General features: G+C 43.9%; 1 protein-coding gene across 1 annotated transcript in view; it reads right to left on the bottom strand.

Annotated features, from left to right (window-relative positions):
- The window catches only part of sh3kbp1 (SH3-domain kinase binding protein 1), a gene marked incomplete at its 5' end in the record, with an annotated part of 115705 nt that overhangs the window by 52850 nt on the left and 47855 nt on the right, over positions 1 to 15000 (bottom strand). The window contains 3 exons of the mRNA XM_080752387.1: positions 1937 to 2108; positions 3429 to 3535; positions 9448 to 9571. Coding sequence (XP_080608513.1) covers positions 1937 to 2108; positions 3429 to 3535; positions 9448 to 9571 — 403 coding nt within the window. The remainder of the gene's footprint in view (positions 1 to 1936; positions 2109 to 3428; positions 3536 to 9447; positions 9572 to 15000) is intronic.

The raw sequence follows: 15000 nt of genomic DNA, 5'->3' as shown, positions 1-15000 counted from the left end.
TCAGGCAAAGCGGTACACAGTATCTCTACAGTCATGTCATCATCATGGATCTGTCCCATTTCCCATATTCAGTAAGGACTAAAAGAAAAAAAAACATTTTCAGAACAGTGCGGACGTCAATAGCAGCACAGGGATTTAAACATTCAGCTAAAAGCAAGAGTATAGAAACAGGTCTTGAGCTGTGCTTTAAAGCTGTCCTCAGAGGCTGCCTGTCTTATAGGTGTAGTGGGAGTTTATTCCAAGCTGTCGGTCTGTAGAAGCAGAAAGCTGCTTCACCGTATTTTATGTCATTGTCACTGTCGGCACATGGAGAAGCTCTGCACTAGAGGCAGGGTTCCCACACATCTTTACCAATTAATTTCCAAAACTTTTCCAAAACTTTTCACCCAATTTCCAGGACTATATAACAATAATCCAGCTCAACAACGAGTTGCTTACCCCTATGCACAATGCCCAAAGACAGGCAGTGTATGCCAGTGGTTCTCAACCTTTTCAGGCCGTGACCCCCAAAATAATCATATTTTAACTGGGGACCCCCCCACCCTGACGAGCACTAAGAGTTGAGGAGGCGTTGTGAGCATGTAGATCGGCTATTTTCACAATTTCTGCCTCTAATAATTTGACAATTTGGCCAATGTTTAATTTGTCATTTCAGAGGTATTAACAAAATCAATAACCAAAGACAATGCATAGCTATTTTTTCCAGGACCCTTGATCAATTCCAAAACTTTTCCAGTACTGGAAAAATATTTTTCTAATTTCAAAATATTTCCAGGAATTTCATGACCGTGGGAACCCTGTAGAAGACCTGAGTGGGCGGTTTGGAACCTATCTATGCAGGCAGTCATGGAGGTACGAAGGTGTCTCTTGTGATTTATGATTTATGCCTAGAATTATTGAATGCTTTAACCAGTGAAAAACAGCAGATATACAAGCTCACAGCGTGGCACCGAGTGCCGCGCTGCGAGCTTGTAGATCTGCTATTTTTGAAAAAGTCGTGAAAATGTGTGCAAATCTTTGAATATATGTATTTTCAAAGCAAACCTTTGTAACTCAAATTTTGCTTCTGGGTGGTCCCTGGAACTAAATATTTTGAGATGGGGGTCCGTGGACCAACTAAATATCATTTTGGGGGTCCTTCACATGAAAAGGTTTGAGAACCACTGACATAGTAGTCTCTCAAGAACAGACTAACTGAGCTCCAGTTAACTCATTCGTAGTTTACGGCCGTAAAGCCTGTTAATTTCTCTATGTCTTTCACTGCCGGCTTCTCCTACCTGTTAACGTGGGCGCTCGTCTAGTTCCCATCGTGTGTGATCGGACACTGCTATGCATCGTGTGTTCGCGTATTCCATCAGCTTTTCAAATCCGTTGAAACTTTTTCAATTGATCAATAAGTTCTCCATCTGTAAGCCGCGGAGTTCAGACAGAAAGTTAACGGGCCAAAATAGAGGACGGACTTCCGCTTCCGGTTCAGGGACTCCAATGTTAAAGTTGTCCGCTCAATAATGTGTCCGTGTAGAAACCGATCACGGAGCATTAGTTCCGGCCTATTTTAGTTGCGCTTCGATAAAAAAATGTTTTTTAATTAATTTTTATTACATTTACGGGTTCTACGGGCATGGCAGGGAAGGGGTACAAAGGGGTATTTTGATGGCAGAGTTTGTGTTAAGTGAAAAGGACCTTTTCTTTGACGATGGCTGGCCAGATTGCTGACAGAAAAACAGGTTTTTCAAATAATCCTTAGAAGGATTCAAAAGACACTTATAGAATCGGGTCAAAATTAAAATGTTCAAGATTTTTCAAAAATAGCAGATCTACAAGCTTTTTCACAGGTTAAAGCATTCAATAATTCTAGGCCTAAATGGGTTAAATCTCTGTGACTCACTGGTCCCTGGCTGTGACCTGATTGGCTGCTGATCGTCATGTGACTCACTGGTGCGGCTGCTGTGTTGCTCCTCCTGGGAGGTGGGTGTGTCCAGCGACGGGGGCGTGTCCAGAGAAGGGGGTGTGTCCGAGGCCTCTGATAGGACGATCTCCTTGGTGAAGTTGGAGGGAAACATCCCCGTCTTCCCGTTGAGGACGCCCTCGAACCACCCCTCCTCCACCTGCACACGCACACACACACACACACACACACACACGCACGCACACACACACACACGCACGCACGCACGCACGCACACGCACACGCACACACACACGCACACGCACACACACACACAATTAACCCATTTAGGGCCTAGAAGTATTGAATGCTTTAACCAGGGACAAATAGCAGATCTACAAGCTCGCAGCGCGGCACCAAGTGCCGCGCTGCGAGCTTGTAGATCTGCTATTTTTGAAAAAGTCGTGAAAATGTGTGCAAATATTTGAATATATGTATTTTAGGACCCTACCCTAAAAGTCGGGTCGGGTCAGGCCCGGCTGCAGGATGAAATGACTAAGGGGTGTTGAAAATGTTGAGGGGGCACATATTTTTTATATATAGGCTAGTAATAATGAATTAATTCATAGGCTAGTAATAATGAACTGAAATTACAGCCACTGCTGCTGCTCTGTGGTTTAGGTGATTTTAAATCAACACCCAGGACAGTTTTTGAATTTCTTCATTCGGTATTTAGATATTTGATATTAATTTCCCCCCATTTTCCCCCTCAAACCCATTATAACTTCAAACTCCATTTTAACCATGATAGATAGATTCAATGAAAACGACTGTCTTTTTTCTGGTGACTCCTGACACCCTCCGAATATGTGAGCAGGCCGTGTTTTTTCGATAACATTTTTCATTTATTTATATTAATCTTTTGGGGAAATGAAAATTTTTAAATACAATAAAAGATTATAAAAAATAAATGAAAAAAGTTATTGAAAAAACATGGCCTGCTCACGTATTCGGAGGGTGTCAGGAGTCACCAGAAAAAAGACATTGAATCTATCGTGGTTAAAATGGAGTTTGAAGTTATAATAGGTTTGTAAAGGAAGGTCCTGGAAGGGGGGAAATGAATTATCAAATATCTAAATACTGAAAAAAATGTCGAGGGTGTTCTCAAGAGCCTGATTAGACAATACAATGACAAAAAGCTTTTTTGAAAGTGAAATATCCCTTTAAGTGTTTGTCTAAAATGTAACACCAGTGCTGCTATTCCAAAGCCCCCCTCAGGCCCTCAGCTAAAACATGTTGGATGTGTAGATCATGTTGAGCTAGTCATTTTAAAAGTAGATCTCATGTCAAAAAAAGTCTGGGCACCCCTGCCCATGTCTCCTATCTTCAGTGTGTGTGTGTGTGTGCGTGCACCTCAGCGGTGATGTCTATGATGTCTCCTATCTTCAGTGTGTGTGTGTGTGCGTGCACCTCACTATCCTCAGTGTGTGTGTGTGTGCGTGCACCTCACTATCCTCAGTGTGTGTGTGTGTGCGTGCACCTCAGAGGTGATGTCTATGATGTCTCCTATCTTCAGCTCCAGCTCGTCTTCGTTCTGAGGAAGGTAGCTGAACGCTGCTTTACAACGACGCCGCCGGATCTGTGAGGCTGGACACACACACGCACACGCGCGCGCGCGCGCGCGCACGCACGCACGCACGCACGCACGCACGCACGCACGCACGCACGCACGCACGCACGCACGCACGCACGCACGCACGCACGCACGCACGCACGCACGCACACACACACACACACACACACACACACACACACACACACACACACACACACACACACACACACACACACACACACACACACACAATTCAATTTAATTCAATGGAATGCATGAGAAAACATACGTTTACATTGTGTAAGCACGTGACATCATCATCATCATCAAGCCTTTTTTTTTTTACATGTTTTCCTTCATCTTTATATAATTATTTTATAATTGTTCTATTTGTGTGTACATAATGTGTTGTTTTTTCTGATGTTACTGTCTTTTATTATTACCTTTACTCATTTGACTACATTTTGTGTACTTGTTTATATTTTTTTGTTTTGGTCTTTTCTTTAGGCGTATACTGAGGGTTTTTCTACACGTTATTTTGTTTACTTTGTTTGACTATTTTATAGCTTTAACCAGGCTATACTGATTAAAGGGGAAGACCACCCATTTTCAATATTGAACTATGTCATTAATATACCTTAGAGGAGTTGTGTGGAAATAGAAAAAAAGTTCCCCCCCTTCTGTGTTTCCTAGAACTGGAGGATTGATTTTGGGGTTTGTATTGTAAAGTACAACTTGATGACATCACACCATTGTACTTTACAATACAAACCCCAAATCAATCCTCCAGTTCTAGGCAACACAGAAGAGGGGGAACTTTTTTTCTATTTCCACACAACTCCTCTAAGGTATATTAATGACATAGTTCAATATTGAAAATAGGTGGTCTTCCCCTTTAACGGTTTCTAAAATTGTCACTAGCCGAGATCTTCTGATCTTTTTAAAAGGGCAGTGTTGTTATTAGACTAGATGGGTGTGTCTACCCAGCTGCTACTCATGTGTACTGATGAACTTCCTCCGGTTCCATATAGCCGGCCAGCCTATTGTGTCATTCACTTTAGACCTGATGACAGAATTCATAGATCTAGAACACATAGAATTCATAGATATAGAACACAGAATAGTACAGTACAGTTAGGTACAGTAGAGTACAGTATACAGTACAGTTAGGTACAGTATACAGTACAGTAAAGTACAGTAAGGTAATACGCAGTTATTACTGTTGTTTGAGCACGCCCAAAAACTTTATTTTTTTCCAAAAAAGCGGTCTGAACTCTAGACTTTTGCGGCCCGAGGGGAAGGGGGGAGGGGGGGGGGAGGGGGCGGGGGGTTGGTGGGTAAACCACCGCTCAGTTCACACGGGTGTGATTTTTTTTTTTAGTTTCAGTGAAATTGAGAACCTTGTATGTCCAAAACCGTTTGTTTTGTATTTATCATTTTAAAAATGATCTAAACTAGTGAAAACAGCCGATCTACAAGCACACAACACCGCGTTGTGTGCTTGTAGATCTGCTGTTTTCACTCTTTAGTGCGACAGCCTTGTATGATGAAGCAGGGCTTTGTTTTGCGAACAAATCTACAAATTTGAAACTTGGAGATACGAGGTTTCTGCCCGACAGTGACGATTTACTTTGTTGGCCGCCCAGCCCCCAATTGAATGGAACGAAGGCCGACATTTTGTTTAATTTTTTTTCCTAATGGCCGGCCTGGACCGGCCGGCAATGAACCAGACGTTTGGGAGTTGTCCCGCTTTTCCCAATGGCCAGCACGTCCCTGGGGTTAGGGTTAGGGTTAGTTTTACTGAGGTTAAGGTTAAAAGAAACATCTGTCAATCGATGATGTCACTGGTGGATGGATTTGACCCGCCCACAACTCTCCTATGAGACCCGGACTGAGTAGAAAATAATTGTGCTATTTTATCATGAACAGTGAGGACTTATTATATGAAGACAGGTTGAAAAGTGGTGAAGTCCTCCTTTAAGTATAACAGTGTTAATGTTGTCATTTGTGTCCCAGCACGGCTGACGGCTAGTCATTGAATTATGATTTTCTTTTTTCTTTTTTTTTTCTTTTTAATTTTCATTTGAAAAGCTGGGAATCATAGCTACAAAATGATATATTGGTTGTGGAGATTGACCAAACAGTTTTGAAGATATGGCTTATGGAATGATGCCATGCTGAAATATTACTTTTGTGATATTCAAGTTTTAAATACATTTCTAACCTGCAATAATGACCTGCATGATCTCTCACATTAATTTTTTTACATGCAGAGTTAAGCTCTGGCGTTTAAGTGAAATGTAGCCTGATATTTATGAAATGCTTTTGTGGCTTTATCACATTTTAGTGGAAAAAAAATAATAATAATAATTTCAGCTGTGGTCTAAAGTAGTGGCTTCCAAAATGACTGCCCAGTGTCATGCTCAGTCACATTATCAACTGGACATTGTTGCTGTTTGCGTAACCCTGCGCTAGCCCGTCATTTCCTCTTCTGTGATTTTCTGTGGAAATTCTTCATCTCCGACTTCTCAGAAACTGATTGACGCATCATCATGCTGTCATTCAGAGCAGTGGTTCTCAACCTGTGGGTCGGGACCCCCAGAGGGGTCCACAAATTATTTTGGGGGGGGTCCCCAGATAATTAACTTAATGTGCAACATTGTTTTCTCTCTCAACAGTAAACAAACCAACATAAAGTTGGTTTGTTTGAAATTGAAATTTCACTTTTCCTATTTTAAAACATTTTTTTGGGGTCCCACTAGCACCTTCTATCCTCACAAAGTCCCATTTCAGACCGTTGTGTCTTTCTCTGGTTTTGGGAAGGCGGAAGTTAAAAGTATCCCACGGGTTCTCAAAACAGGCTGTCCAGATTTGCTGACGTCGCTGACGTCATTGATGGCCGTTTTTGAAGCAAAAAATACACTTTCTTTTCAAAAGTGTATCACCTTTAAGTGTATAGAGGGTATCTGCACATTTCTAAACTGGCAATTTAAGGACGTTTTAATACCTCTAAAATGACAAATTAAACATTGGCCAAATTGTCAAATATTAGAGGCAGACATTGTGAAAATAGCAGATCTACATGCTCACAACGCCTCGCAATGCAAGGCGTTGTGAGCATGTAGATCTGCTATTTTCACAATAGAACCGTGTTATACAAAATGTAGTGCCTCAAATCTTAGTGCTCGTCAGGGTGGGGGGGGGTCCCCAGTTAAAATATGATCATTTTGGGGGTCACAGCCTGAAAAGGTTGAGAACCACTGAATTAGTGCAGTGTTTCTCAACCTTTTTTCTGCATGGGCACACTTTTCATGTCCCATGAATCCATGGGCACACCAACATAATACGGGGGTGTATCATACAAGGCTGTCGCACAACAGTAGTGAAAACAGACGATCTACAAGCGATCTACTGCTTGTAGATCGGCTGTTTTCACTAGTTTGAATCATTTTTTAAAATGATAAATACAATACTGGCTTTTGAATAAAATGTCATTTAGTTTTAGTCATAATTTAGTCTCCTGAAAAGTTTGAGTTTTAATCTAACTTTAGTCAACTAAATATCATGAGATTTTAGTTGACTAAATCTACAGTTGATTTAGTCAACTAAAATGTATTTTGGCAGGCCTTGATGGCATCGTAATGACACTTGGTTGCATGCTGGTTGCATGCTGAAAATAGCAGATCTACAAGCTCACAACGATTTCAAGGGGCACACTTGACCCTTCTCAGGGGCACACCAAAGGTCCCCAGGCACAGTGGTTGAGAAACACTGGATTAGTGCACTGTTCCGTGGAAGAACATATTCGCCTTTAGAAGGGCCATTCAAGCCGCAAGCGGAGCCTGCAGCACCACCTTGCCCAAGTGGAGCTTGCAGTACTACCGTGGGCCAACCCTTGCGGCCCAACCACCTGCAGCAGCTGAATGGAATGTTTGGATCGGGAGTCTGGTGCAACGCACAGGTTCTGAACCTGGTGAGAGCAGGAGAGGACCTGGTGAGACGTAGGAGGAGCCCGGCCAGGAGTCAACCCATAGAGCTTAGTTCTTCCATGCGCCAGAGTGGCGCTGCCCCCAATCCCGGCAGAGTAGTTCCGGTGCAGCACATCGAGTGACCCTGGTCTTTCCCTAATAGGACTGATCGTGGATAGCTACTGGGACGTAAGTCGGGACTTGATCAACCCCGGCTGGGTCACCTGGGCGAGGGTGTATGATGTTGCGAGACCCGAAACACCCGTCGACCCCAGGCTACATCACTGATGATACGTCCCAGTTGCATCCTCGTGATGTTTTTTTTTTCATCACTTTCACATCCAGTGCTTCATTTGTGTGGGATCAAGGACATGTTCCCCCACCGCATTCATTGGATCCAGGGCCTTCCCTGTCAATCATAACAGTGCTGTTTGGTCATTCATGTTTTCATCCGTCCAAATAGAGACCTTTGGACTGCAGCATTTTTCTAGACGTTATATTTTCAGTGTTGTGAAGTAACTAAGTACATGTACTTAAGTACAATTTTGAAGTATTTGCACTTTACTTGAGTATTTCCAATTTCCAATACTTTTACTTCTACTCCACTACACCTCGGATCAAAATATTGCACTTTTAATCCACTACATTTATTTGAAAACTTTAGTTACTAGCTACTTTGTTACTAGCTACTTAGTTATAATATTTTAAAACATACATGAACCACATTAGCCATGTTTCATACCATGGCTATTTGAAAATAGCAGATCTACAAGCTCACAACGCGTCGCAACGTGTTGTGTGCTTGTAGATCTGCTATTTTCAAACATTTTGTACTTTTACTTTTGGTACTTAAAGTACATTTTGATGCCTATACTTTCGTACTTTTACTCAAGTACATTTTGAATTCCAGACTTTTACTTGTAACAGAGTATTTCCACATTGCAGTATTGATACTTTTACTTAAGTTAAGAATGTGAGTACTTTTTCCACCACTGTATATTTTCTCCGAACCCCACTTTGAAAGCCGCTGATCTACAAACTCACAAAGCATCGCTGTCAGTTTGTAGATCAGGCTATTTTAGAAATGTTTAAAAATACTTTTTTTCCCCCCTCATCTTTATTAATGCATTATTAATGATTTCATAACAATGAATCAGTCATAATTAACCAGGTCATTACTGAGATGCAAGGCAACATCACAGCTGCTGCTGTTCCTCTTTCCTCCACCAGGTGTCACTGCTGCACAAATTATAATGTGTTTGTGGAGAGAGAGGTGAGGCTGGTGTCACCTGACTCACATGTTCTGTGTGTGTGTGTGTGTGTGTGTGTGTGTGTGTGTGTGTGTGTGTGTGTGTGTGTGTGTGTGTGTGTGTGTGTGTGTGTGTGTGTGTGTGTGTGTGTGTGTGTGTGTGTTACAGTTTACAGTTTAGGCATTTAGCAGACGCTTTTAATCCAAAGCGACTTACAAAAAAGCAGATAATCACTATAATAAACAAGATAACATGTCAGAACATCAACAACAATATAACAAATGCATAGGAATATCAATCTAAATAAACAATATAATCAGTAAAAATAAAAGATTCTAAAAAAAAAAAAACTAAAAACAAATGCTAACTAGCTTCATGTATGGTCATTGATTTTTACAATAGTGCTAAGGGTTTAGGTGGAGTCTGAAAAGGTGAGTCTTCAGTCCACGGTGAAAGCTAGCGAGTGAGTCCGTTGTTCTAAGTGCGACAGGGAGTTTATTCCACAGCTTGGGGGCCAGGAGGGCAAACTGTCTCGGACGAGTGGATTTTTGTCCTGGGGCTTTTATCGATGGTTCTGCGAGTGTGTGCGTGCGTGCGTGCGTGCGTGCGTGCGTGCGTGTGTGCGTGCGTGCGTGCGTGTGTGTGTGCGTTTGTGCGTGTGTGTGTGTGTGTGTGTGTGTGTGTGTGTGTGTGTGTGTGTGTGTGTGTGTGTGTGTGTGTGTGCACCTCTCTTGCTGGCTCGTAGGCTGGGCTCCGACACGGGGCTGGCTCTGCCATTGGACAGGTCTGATTGGAGGGGCGGGGCTCCGGTCGTTTTCCCTCCGTCTCTCTTCCCCTCTTTCTTGATCTCCTGAGAGAGAGAGAGAGAGAGAGAGAGAGAGAGAGAGAGAGAGAGAGAGCGAGCGAGCGAGAGAGAGAGAGAGAGAGAGAGAGAGAGAGAGAGAGAGAGAGCGAGAGAGAGAGAGAGAGAGAGAGAGAGAGAGAGAGAGAGAGAGTGGATAAAATAATTGTTTTTGGATGAGTGTGGTGCGACAACAATTATGAAATGTAGCGGAACAATAAAACACGATATGTTTAGAAATGTTGACAGGCATAATTATGTTCATTGTGGCCTCAACTTGCCTTCAAACAAAGTAGTGCACTGTTCTTAGTGCTGTGCAATATGAAATCAAACAGTAGCTGGAAAATTGAGGGACATTGAGGGTCGAGGATAGGCGAGTGCTGTACGGCAAGTGCTATGGGCTTAGGTGGAGGGTCCGCATCAGTGTGCCGACGGGCCGGCATTCCGACACTAAAACTAACCCTAACTCTATCCCTAACCCTAAACTTGAAGTTATACTATGTAACTTTTTTTATAAAACGTATCTTAAAATGGTCCTAACTATTAAATCGCTAAAGTTTTAGAACCCCCACTCTGTTCATTTCAGCCCCAAAAGCCTTTTCTTTATATGTTTTCTACCTAACCGTGACAGGGGCGGGCTTTCCCGGCAAAATTACGTCATTTGCATCATCTGTATATGTTGTGTATACGTTGGCCAATCACATCGCAGATCATACACACGTGATACACTACCGGCCAATCCGCGTCTCTTCAGGAAGTAGTCTCCCTCAGCAACCAGTGTTTACGATGGTGAAGGATTCTTAACCTCTCACTCTCCAAATGAATACATACGCTCTTGGAAAATTACGTTATACCCCTCCGCGGCGACCCCGGGCGAAAAACGTCCGTAAAAAGCAATAGTATAGCTTTAACCTCAGTAATACCTCAGTAACTAACCTGCCGTCGCTAGTCAGAACAGCGGCCCGTCGGGATAGTGAGCGGACCCCTTAGGTGGACTGGAGTCTGAAGAGGTGAGTCTTCAGACCACGGTGGAAGCTAGGGAGTTTATTCCACAGTTTAGAGAAGAGTCTAGGACGAGTGGATCGCTGTCCTGGGGTTTTTAGCGAGGGTTCTGTCAGTATGTGGACAATTATTATTATTATTAATTATCTATTATCATATACAACTATCCTAATTAAAATACACTATAATAGATTATAACACAATAGAATCTATTATCATGTATTACAACTATATCCTGGTGGTCTAAATGAAAAGTCATTGAGTGATCAGTCATTATGAAGTGTTTGGCCCTGTTTGGCCTAGCTCAGACCTACTCTAGATTCATTACTTTTTAGTACCACGTTTAGTATCACTTTCACACCACTCTACCCAGGTCCTTTTAATGGAAAACCTGGCACAAGTGGGCGGAGTGGTGTGGTGTGGTGTTGGGCCATGTCAGTGGAAAAGGGGCTTATGTGTGCATGCCTGGTGTTTGAGCGCAGGGTAGTCTCGCATGGCCAGAATGTTGCCTCTGCGATTTGGGCAACAGTCTGGAAAACGGAAATAGAAACGATGAGTGCGAGATAAAGCGGATGTGACGCAACCGCTCCCTTGGTGCAGTAGCAATAATAACATATCCTACTGGAAGCGTTATGTCTCCTTTCAATATTTCTGGGGGCGTTATTTGGTCTTTCTCTGGTGTTATTGGTGTTACTTCCATGATGTTTTCAAACGTTTTCTTAAACTATACACTCATAACTCGAATGACTTTGTCTGAGCTAGTGCGTTTCTGTTATGTTTCCAATGGGACTACAGTTCATTAGAATGACTCTGTCTGAGCTATTGTGTTTCTGTTATGTTTCCAATGGGACTACAGTTCATTATAATGACTCTGTCTGTGCTAGTGTGCTTCTGTTATCTATCTATAAATGCGAGAAGTCTCTGCGTGTCTGTCTGTGTGTCTGTAATCCGCGTATCTCGAGAACCGTTCGTCCCACCGGCTTCAGATTCGGCACGCGCGTTCCCCGCCGCGGCACGGAGTGCAGTGCCGGGCCTCGACCCGACCCGACGCACGGTTTTCCCGAACCGGCACGAAATGTTCGGAATCTCCTTATGCGGGCTGATTGTTGACATCAGGCTGTTCCGGAGGAAATCGGCGCAAGCGCTGACTCAATGTGACATCACCTCATAAAAGGCTCTGACATCACGTACGCCACATGAGTCAACAAAAAATCTCTGTGAGTGTGTATGTATGTATGTAATCCGCGTATCTCGAGAACCGTTCGTCCCACCGGCACGCGCGTTCTCCATATATGGGAATAAAATGAATGCCTGTATGCGGAGCTGATGTCTGACATCAGAGTTTTCCGCAACCGGGTGTGTGCAGAGATCTTCATATATGGGCATAAGTGGACAAAGACAAACAGATGGTCAAAACGGGTCCTATGACAACAGGTATATTGGGGTTTGCATTAAAGGGTGGGGCATTCATGGGGTTTGCATTAAAGGGTGGGGCATTCATTCCCTATTTCAAATTCGGCACGCGCGTTCCCCACCGCAGCAGGTAGTGCAGTGCTCGGCCTCGACTCGACCCGACCAGCATGAAAGGTTCGGATTCTGATGTCTGACATCAGGATTTTCCGGAACTGGCACTGTGTCTGCATAGATCTCCATATATGGGCATAAAATGGATGCAGACAGATACAGATATCTCCATATATGGGCATAAATGGACACAGGCAAACAGATGGTCAAAGATCTCCATATATGGGCATAAAGTGGACGCAGACAGACATATACAGATATCTCCATATGGGCATAAATGGACACAGGCAAACAGATGGTCAAAACGGGTCCTATGACAACAGGTATAATGGGGTTTTCATTAAGTTTGTCTCCTCCTCCATCTGTTTGGCTGTGTCCCTTTATTCCCATTATGGAGATCTCTGTATCTGTCTGTGCCTCCGACTGTGTTGCAGACACAGTGCCGGTTCCCCCTTTAATGCAAACCCCATTATACCTGTTGTCATAGGACCCGTTTTGACCATCTGTTTGAAAAAGCGACAGAGATCTCATATATGGGCATAAAATGGACGCAGATAAACAGATATCTCCATATATGGCATATATGGGCATACAGTGGACGCAGAATCACAAAGATCTCCATATACGGGCATAAAAGGGACACAGACAGACAGATACAGAGATCTCCATATATGGGCATAAAATGGCCGCAGATAGACAGATATCTCCATATATGGGCATATATGGGCATAAAATGGACCCAGAACTATAACTGCAGTGATCTCCATTTATGGACATAAAATGGACGCCGACAGACAGACAGATACAGATATCTCCATATATGGGCATAAATGGACACAGGCAGACAGATGGTCAAAACGGGTCCTATGAAAACAGGTATAATGGGGTTTGCATTAAAGGGCGGGGCATTCATTCCCTATTTACATTGTTCCGAGTTGGCCAGGTCGCCGACTAGATGCTGGGCCGCCCGAAGGGCGGCCCAGCTTCTAGTGTTTCCAATGGGACTACAGTTCATTATAATGACTCTGTCTGTGCTAGTGTGTTTCTGTTATGTTTCCAATGGGACTACAGTTCATTGGAATGACTTTGTCTGAGCTATTGTGTTTCTGTTATGTTTCCAATGGGACTACAGTTCAGTGCAGCAGCGACTACTTGCGTTACTCGCCGTTCGGGAGCTGCCGTTCCAGACTCTGTATAGCATTCAGAGATTGTGGAATAGTTGTCTGGCTACGCGAGACTAAGCGCAGAGGGGACCTGACCTCACAACTCATTTGATCTGTCTCTAACCAGATGGATGTGACCGAGACCTCATGACACCTAAAAGAAATCACAAGACTCTGAGGAGACACTGTGCGTGTGTGTGTGTGTGTGTGTGTGTGTGTGTGTGTGTGTGTGTGTGTGTGTGTGTGTGTGTGTGTGTGTGTGAGAGAGGACAATGAGTCACAAAGAGAGACACAGACCTTCAAACAGCCAGAGCGACACAGACAGACAGACAGACATGCAGAAAGATAGCTAGACATACAAACACGCACGCACACACACACAGGGCCGTAGCGCGTCTGATCAGCGCTCTTGGCGAGTGCTCTCAAATGCGCCTCTCTCCACTCGCGTGCGCAAGTGGAAAAAACCTGCTAATCCCGATTTCTTGCGGGGTTTGCTGTGATTTTAGTCGGTTTGGGGCCGGTTTGGGTCCACTCCCTCCATTTCGGCGCCCCCTCTAGGTTGTGGCGCTCTAGGCGGCCGCCTATACCGCCTATAGCTAAAAACTGCCCTGCGGGCACACACACACACACACACACACACACACACACACACACACACACACACACACACACACACACACACACACACACACACACACACACACACACACACACACACACACACACGTGACGGAGAGAGTCGCAGCCCCAGCCTTGAAGCCTCAAAAGTCTAGTATCTCCCCTGGACCAAAGAGATGTCTCTTTGGTCTAGTGGTTAAGATATTGGACTTCTGCGTGGGAGACCTGGGTTCGAAGCCGGGTGGGGAGGTTCGGATCACCTCCGTTACACACACACTCACACACGGGCAGCATAGCTCAGGGGTAGAGAAACCATCATTAGAGCACGAAGGGTTCCCAGCACACACACACACACACACGGGCAGCATAGCTCAGGGGTAGAGAAACCATCATTAGAGCACGAAGGGTTCCCAGTTCGATCCCGGGCTCCCCCTGAGTTAAGGACTTTGCACACAGGACCGTTGCGTTTCTTTACGTTTGCTGCATGATTAAAACACATTGTATTTGGTGTGCAATGCTGTGAGGAATCCACACTGCAGATCCCAAAAGGAGTCATAAAAGGAGTGATGAGTTTTTACTGCATGCAAAAAGACGCACAAATCCAACAGGGTTCGTTTTGGGGGGAAAAACGCACGGCCGCAGCCACTGTAAATTCGGAGCCAGTGTGCATGAGGTCATAGAGAATCATTGCTTTCTTTATAAAAAATGAAATCGTCCTTTTTTTCCGTGCAAAAAATCGTGCCTGTCTGCAAAGGTGTTTAGTGTGGAAGAGTCCTTGAGCAAGACTCTGAACCCCTAACTGCTCCTGATGAGCAGGTTGGTGCCAAGCATGGTTTCCTCTGACATCACTGTATGAGAGTGAGTGTGAGTGTGTGTGTGTGTGTGTGTGTGTGTGTGTGTGTGTGTGTGTGTGTGTGTGTGTGTGTGTGTGTGTGTGTGTGTGTGTGTGTGTGTGTGGTGAATGTAATGAATGTGTGTGTGAATGTAATGAATGTGTGTGTTAATGGGTGAATGTAATTAATGTGTGTGTGAATGGGTGAAAGTAATGCACAATCTCTGTAAAGCGCCTTGGATAAAAGCGCTGTATAAATTCACCATATACACACACACACACACACACACACACACACA

Source organism: Nannobrachium achirus (assembly GCF_963921795.1).
Source record: "Nannobrachium achirus genome assembly, chromosome: 21".
In the NCBI taxonomy this organism is placed as follows: Eukaryota; Metazoa; Chordata; class Actinopteri; order Myctophiformes; family Myctophidae; genus Nannobrachium; species Nannobrachium achirus.
This window is presented reverse-complemented; position numbering and strand designations above follow the sequence as displayed.